This window comes from Artibeus jamaicensis, unplaced genomic scaffold (assembly GCF_021234435.1).
Source record: "Artibeus jamaicensis isolate MK-2021 breed Jamaican fruit bat unplaced genomic scaffold, CSHL_Jam_final scaffold_916, whole genome shotgun sequence".
In the NCBI taxonomy this organism is placed as follows: Eukaryota; Metazoa; Chordata; class Mammalia; order Chiroptera; family Phyllostomidae; genus Artibeus; species Artibeus jamaicensis.
Genome location: NW_026522059.1, coordinates 15,660,007 through 15,667,251, shown reverse-complemented (window position 1 = coordinate 15,667,251; position 7,245 = coordinate 15,660,007). Strand labels below are relative to the sequence as shown.

Here is a 7,245-nt window from a genome sequence, read left to right as displayed (position 1 = left end):
ACGCAGTCTAAAAGCTCTTTAATCTAGCTCGTAACTGCGCAGGTACGCCCTGTGAGAGCTCGAGCACCCAGCGATTTTCCGGCCTAGGCGCAAGCTCCGCCCCCAGGACACGCCCCTTAAAGCGCAAGCACCAGGGTCAGGCGCGCGCTTGTCTGGGTGTAAGGTAAACAGAGGGCCGGCCCAGGCGGTGGCGCATTTGCTTCCGGGGCTAAAGGAGTTTCATTTCCGGGAGGAACCGCTGAACAGGTAGCTGGCGCTGAAGGAAGTGTTTGAATCCCTTCGTGGTCCCGGGCCTTGGTCCGGGGAAACTAGGTATGAAGATCACGAGGCAGAAACATGCGAAAAAGCACCTCGGCTTCTTCCGCAACAATTTCGGAGTTCGCGAGCCGTACCAGATCCTGCTAGATGGTACCTTCTGCCAGGCGGCGCTGCGGGGCCGCATCCAGCTGCGGGAGCAGCTGCCCCGCTACCTCATGGGGGAGACACAGCTGTGCACCACCAGGTGGGCGCTCCCGGCGCGGGTGGCGGCGCGGGGCACCCGCGGGTGTCGTAGAGACGAGGCCACCCCGGTGAGCCCCCGAGGTGCGAGGCGCCCCGCCCACGAGGAGTCGACAGTTGGTGGTGGTTCTGGGGAGGGCAGGGGGGTAATACGCGCAATGCAGGCGGAAAGTGCCCTGACATGGCCACGTGTCCTTAGCCTTGAGATTAAGACCACGTGCTCTGTAGTCCAACTTGGCTTTGAGGCCTGGACTCAGTCATCCTAGCTCTGTTATCTCCTGCAAGTTTTTTAAACTTTCTGAGCTTTGGATGTATCTTTTCATCTATCCAAAGAGAGGCCGCAACTGCTTGTAAGGTCGCCAGAGTGTCAGGTGAGGAAGTACAGAGAATGTGGAGCAGTTGTTGGCATCTGAAACCCACCCCTTTTAAACGGTGGTGGTGATTTGCATCCCTTTTCCTAATTTACGTTGAAAAGTTTCAAGCTTCACGACTGCCCTGTGAGTTGACATCTTGCATTCCCAAAAAGATGAGTCGGGACTGGAGATGACGCCTTTGCCCAAGGCCATTGGTTAATATTCATCTGCCTGGTTTAACACCAACCTCGCTCCAAGCACTGCTGTCGCCACTGAGGGTCGCTTGGTGAACAGGACTAACTCCCGGCCCTGGTGCCCGAGAAAGTGCGCGTGCCAGCCTCCAGTCCACGTGCTTTGTCCCCGGGGCTAGTGTCCCCATGTCCCCTTGTGGGGAGGGGAGGGAGAGGTGAGGATCGTCAGGGTTTTACGGAAGACAGAAAACTTTTGAGTCCGGTCACAGGTCAGTTCCGAGGGGAAGGAGTATTTTGAGTGTCAGAAAAGAGGTAAGTGACGTTCCTTGTGAGGCGCTTTTGAACAAAGAAATGATGAGAAGTGGCTGGGAACGAGATTAGGGCCCAGAGTGTCTTTGGGAATGAAACAGGAGAAAAGGTAAATTGAGGCTAGATCATGAAGAACCACTATGTTAAAACTTAGTAGATTTCTTGTTCATTGTAGAACATTACTTTAAAAATATTTACTTGAAAAAAAAAAAAGTTAAGGTGAACCATAATGCCACAGCAGCGAGGAGCCACTGTTGACGTGCGCTGTGACGTGCGCTGTGTCATGCGTGTGTGCGCACAGAAACACGAGGGTGTGCTCCTTCCTGCCTGCACACGGCGTCGCTGGCCCGCTCTTCCCGCGGAACACAGCTCCGTGCACAGATCCCCATAGTCACAACTTCGTGAGCAGTACCCTACTCGGGTGACAGGTGCCCCCAAATGCCCCATCCCCGTAGTGTTCAGGGCTCCCAGCCAAGCCCTGGCATAGCCTTTACCCCCCAGCTGGTTGCTTCTGGCTGTAAGCGGCTTGTCCATTTATCCCCGTGCGCCCTAGAAATGCGGAGATTTTTAATACGGTGCTATAATATAAAAAAGTTGAGATGTACTGCAGGAAATGCTATTCTACAGCATTTTTTCCCCTAAGAATTCATTTTAATTTCTCTCATATTTCATACCTACACAAAAGTAGAATGTTATAATGGACTGTCTGTCACCCAGCTTTACAGTTATCAGTGTGGGCAGCCCACTTTCAACAATCGTTCCCCCTCCTTATTGATGGTTTATTTTAAATCATATTCTGCCAATTCTTGGTGTGTATCATTAAGAGACAAAGAAGGCTTTTTAAAGTCAGAGTTCAAACAAGGTACATAAGTTACACTTGTTTCTATGGTTCTTAAGCCTTTTTTAAAACTGTAACAGTTTTCCTTTGTTTGAAATTTGCTATTTCTGTTTTTTAAGAAATCAGGTCACGTGTTTCTCTGTAGAATTTATTTGCTGCCACTAATAGTTAGATCTTAAACGTTTGCTCATATTTAGGTTTTAAGAAATTTGGAGTTTTCATAATTTGAGGAAGTAGAGCGGCAGAATGTTATCAGACATAACTATCTTTTAGAGAAAAATGACTGCAAAAGTGTGAAGTCCATGTTGTAGAAACGAGAGTGAAGGCAGGCAGGCCTGTTGTGCGATGGTCTGATCTAGAAATAATGATCCTGAACCTGGGAGAGGAAAGGAAGAAACCCAGGGGCTTCCAGGGAGACATTACTGAGACAGGTACCAGCAGCTAAGGTAGGGCTAACAGCTGGGGGATAGGGGTCAGGGTGAGGAATGAAAGGTCATTAGGATTTCTGGTTTCTACCCAGGGTGTCTGGGAAGGTAAGAGTTCAAAGAGCAAGTCCTGGAGGAAAGGAGTTTGGTTTTAGGCTTGGCGGATGAAAACTGGTGGCAGGACATCCATAGGAATTATGTAATAGATAATTTGGGCCTGGAACTCAGAATAGAGGTCAAAACTCATGACAGTAAAAAGCAAAATCTCAAGAAAACAAAAACTAATGGGGTGATAAAGGGAGTCTGGTGAGGGCTGGCTAAGTTTGATGAAATCTTTGACCCAGTAGTTCATTCTCATTCTCTCTCAATGGAAGAAGGGCTAGAAACTTATTAAAATAGTAGTACGTGACTCTTCCATAAGAGGTGCAGATTGGGGATGAGAAAAGATCTAGAGATTAATAAAATTTAATGTCACTGTCATTCTGATATGAATCATTTACAGATGAAACTTGGAAAAACACTGGCTTATATTAATATGAAAATACAGAGTGAAAGGAAGTAGTGGTTATTTTGCAACAACCTGATGACTTGAGAATTTTTACTTTTCTGAGTAGAAGATATTTTGAAGGTGAACCAGTTGGTACTTGAAGTACAAGCACATAGCACTATGGTTGGGGCAAGGTTTCTCTTGTCGAACTATTGGGTAGACCAAAAAGCCCATTTAGTTTTTTCCCCATAAAATAAAAGACTTTTTTTTTTATTTGCACCAATAATTTTGTTGATTGGATATTTTGAGTATGTCAGCTGTCTCCTGCTATTGGTTTCTAGTGAGTACAGGCCAGGGGTGCTGCTAAACAGCTTTCAGGGCATAAGACAGCCCCACAGCAAAGAATTTTTTGGCTAAAATGTCAGTAGTACCAAGAAACCACAAACATCTTTTGACACATTTGATCAGTCACAGCACTTTCCATACACTGCAGAAGCCTTTAAACGTCGATTGCATTTTGACCATTCTGAAAATAATAACACTTTCTTTTTCAGGTGTGTGTTAAAAGAGTTAGAAACATTGGGAAAGGACTTATATGGGGCAAAACTGATTGCACAAAAATGCCAGGTTCGAAATTGTTCCCATTTCAAGAATGCAGTGAGTGGATCAGAATGTCTGCTTTCCATGGTTGAAGACGGAAATCCTCATCATTATTTTGTGGCATCACAGGTGATACTACTTTTAAAACCAGAGCCAATTCTAATCATTTCTAGTCATACTTCATATGGAGCTATTTATAATCAGAAAAATTTAGTGGAGGTGGTTTGTTTTTAAAGTGTTTCAACATCATTAAAATACCAGCTTTTAAGTTAATTTGAAATCAGTAAAAGCAGTTGTCATTAGATAATTTGAGAACCTTAAGCACATTGATTTTCTTCTTAATTACTGGTTTCCTTTTTTAAAATAAAAACATTATTGATATAGAGATACGATGATATGTTTTGGGATTCTTGAAGGGAAAATAAGTAAAGATTTTGCACTCTATTTTTATAAATGTGTTCTCCTGTTCCTACATTTTATACTATTTTTCAAAAAGTCATGTTTCATATTATTTGAGACTGTACCACCAACATCGAACTGTTTCAGGCTTTTCAAAAGACCTGGAGGCAGGGGACCAGAGACTCTCAGGGCTGATGTTAATGAAGGAGTTCACTTTCATACAGATTTGCTTAAATATGCTTTCAGAACTATAAAATTACTTAATTAGAGGCAAAGCTGAATCTAGAATCTGAATCTGCTGATTCCTACTTTACTTCTATTACCTCAGCCTCCGCCAGCATTCTACACCCTCTCTGGAGCATCTCAGAGCACAGGCACCATGTTTACCTTTGCACTGGTTTGTAATTCGTGGTCCCAGAACAGCGATTTTCAACCAGTACAGTACCTGACTATTGAGTCAGGGGCACTTATCTCTTTTTTTCTTAGATTGTCAAATAAAAACATGACAATAACCCAAACAACAATGGCCATCCAGTGTGAATGCCCTGTCTTGAACCATAAATATATAGGTTATATAGTAAGAGTTGCATGTTATTTGTCATATTGCATAATAAAGTTGCATCTGATTGGTTAATTTTTGGTACCAGAAATCCTTACGTACAAGTATAGGCATCTGATTTTTTTACTAGTCACTTTGGAGCAAAAAGGGTAGGAATTACTAGGAGGAGGAGTAAATGAATCAAAATTATACCTGTTTTTTGTGGGGGTTGGATCAGCAGAAAATATATTTTTGGTGCACCACAGCATTTTAGTGACTACTTTAGTGTGGCATGAGATGAAAAAGGCTGAAAATCACTATCCTAGAATATTGATAAGTCCAGTTCACATTGCTGCCACTTAACTATTTGTGCTCAATCTTTATGTTTCTCTTTATTATAAAATACATTGTACTCCCACTGGTGAGACATACTAATTTGAAAAATAACACCTGTGATCTCTTCTGTTTTTAGAAGAGATCTCTTCTCTTGATGTCTTAGAAACCTATCTAAGGCATCTCATTTAATTGACATACTTGAGCTAAATAATTCTATTTTTCTTTTTAATAGGATCAGAATTTGTCTATGAAAGTAAAAAAAAGGCCCGGAGTTCCTCTTATGTTTGTTATTCAGAACACTATAGTCTTGGACAAACCTTCTCCCAAAACAATTGCCTTCGTTAAAGCAGTCGAGTCAGGTCAGCTTGTCTCCATTCATGAGAAGCAGAGTATCAAGCAACTCAAAAAAGAACAGGGTTTAGTGACAAACCCTGAGCAGAGAAGAAGAAAAAAGCGGAAGAAAGTAAGTGGGCCCAATCCTCTTAGCTGTTTGAAGAAAAAGAAAAAAGCACAGGATACAAACCCATCTGCTCCTGAAAAGAAAAGAAAAAGAAAAAGAATACGGAACAGATCAACCTCAAAAGTACTTTCTGAAAAGGAGACTGCAAAAGGATAAGAATCCTTTGGATACTTTGAAAGACATTCAAATGTGAAAAGTACATTTCTTTTTAAAACAAAGTATTTAGGTTAGAAAAAACTTATTTTTGTAAATGGATATTGGTCCATTGTCTTTGCATAAAATTATTTATAAATAAAAAACAAAACAGTAAATGGGTTTAGGAGATTGTTTTTGGAGATTTTGGAGATCGTGCATTGATGTCAGACTATTGTCTCCCTGTGTCTCATCATCATTCCACCCAGCAACATTGTATGGAAATAGTTGAAACAGTCAAATAGTGTCAAAAGGCTTGGGGCAAGAAAAAAGTAGTTGTCTCTCACATTCACAGAGGAAACCCTCTTTCAGCTCATGCAGAGTTTTATATATATAATTTATATTTCCAAATGATATGAATATGCTGCACCCTTTTGATCCATCCATTCTTGACTTTCCACCAGAAAGAATGGAAGTTCTGCTTATGTTGCTCAACCATTTTTCCAGTATAGTGATACATCCTAAATTCAGTATTTTTATATGACTATAAACCTTAGAATCCGCTGAACCAAGTAGCATGCTGTGATTGAATTTTTTACACTATTTTTTTGTTATTCTAGAAGTTCATAATGTCCCAATTTAGTATCTGACTTGATCTTACCACATATTTTAATAATTCTGTAAAGGATCTCAAAATACAGTTTTCCTTATGATAGTATCAGGTCATTTCTTACCCCTGGAGATATTTCTGGAGCCTTCTGTCTTCTAATGTTGAAAGGTTTTCTGCTGAGCATGTTGCTCAGCTGTCACCCAGGTACTCCTTGCCCTTATCCAGAATCTACTTTTTCACTTCTGGTTCCTAGATTCTTCATTTTAGATTCTCTTGCTTGGTTTTCTTTTCTGCTCTCATGAAGCGAAGAGTGTAGTACATTTTTTTGAGGTTCAACCAGTACGTCTGCCCTCATATTTGTTGGACTGATAATCTAGCAAGATAAAGAATTCTTGGCTGAAAATCATTCCATTCAGTTTCCCTGGAGAACTTAATTGTGAGAGGCAACCAATTGATGTTTCTCTCTCACATTGATGTTTCTCTCCCTCTTCCCTTCCCCTTTCTCTAAAAGTAAATAAATTATTTTTTAAAAAATGAGAGTTACCTCATATTATCCATCATTTTCACCCAAGAGAAATGAAAACTTGTGTCCACACAAGATTCATATATTCATAATACCAAAATGTGGAGACATTCCAAATGTCCATTAACTGATGATATGATATACCAAATGTGGTATAGCCACACAATGGAATATTATTTGGCGTTAAAAAGAGATGAACAATTAATATGTCGCTACAGCATGGATAAGCCTTGAAAACAGTGCTAAGTGAAATAAAATAGTCACAAGTGATCATGTATGATTCCATTTTACAAGAAATGTCCAAAGTGGGCAAATTGAGACAGAAAGTAGGTTAATGCATATCTAAGACGGGGGGGGGGGGGGGGGGGGGAAGAGGTGGAGGGTTTCCAGGGTAATAAAAAATTTCTCAAGTTTGTTGGGGTACTGGACATAAAATAATTAGAACATATAAACCCATTTAATTTGTACACTTTAAACGGGTGAATTGTGTTATGTAAGCTATCTCAAGTTGTTTTTAAAAAGTATTACACAGTAGGTATACAATAC

General features: G+C 41.0%; 1 protein-coding gene across 1 annotated transcript; it reads left to right on the top strand.

Annotated features, from left to right (window-relative positions):
- Positions 1-213: 213 nt before the first annotated feature.
- UTP23 (UTP23 small subunit processome component) lies at positions 214-6,676 on the top strand. Its single transcript, XM_037146384.2, has 3 exons — positions 214-502; positions 3,656-3,830; positions 5,207-6,676. The coding sequence occupies exons 1-3, from the start codon at positions 315-317 to the stop codon at positions 5,588-5,590; spliced, it is 747 nt and encodes a 248-aa protein (XP_037002279.1). The 5' UTR covers positions 214-314; the 3' UTR covers positions 5,591-6,676.
- The last annotated feature ends 569 nt before the right edge of the window (positions 6,677-7,245 follow it).

Excerpts from the sequence above, each read along its gene's own strand:
- UTP23 (XM_037146384.2), top strand. The coding sequence starts at position 315 with ATGAAGATCACGAGGCAGAAACATGCGAAAAAGCACCTCGGCTTCTTC. Across the intron at positions 503-3,655 it reads ACACAGCTGTGCACCACCAG|GTGTGTGTTAAAAGAGTTAG; the intron begins GTGGGCGCTCCC and ends TTTCTTTTTCAG. Across the intron at positions 3,831-5,206 it reads ATTATTTTGTGGCATCACAG|GATCAGAATTTGTCTATGAA; the intron begins GTGATACTACTT and ends TCTTTTTAATAG.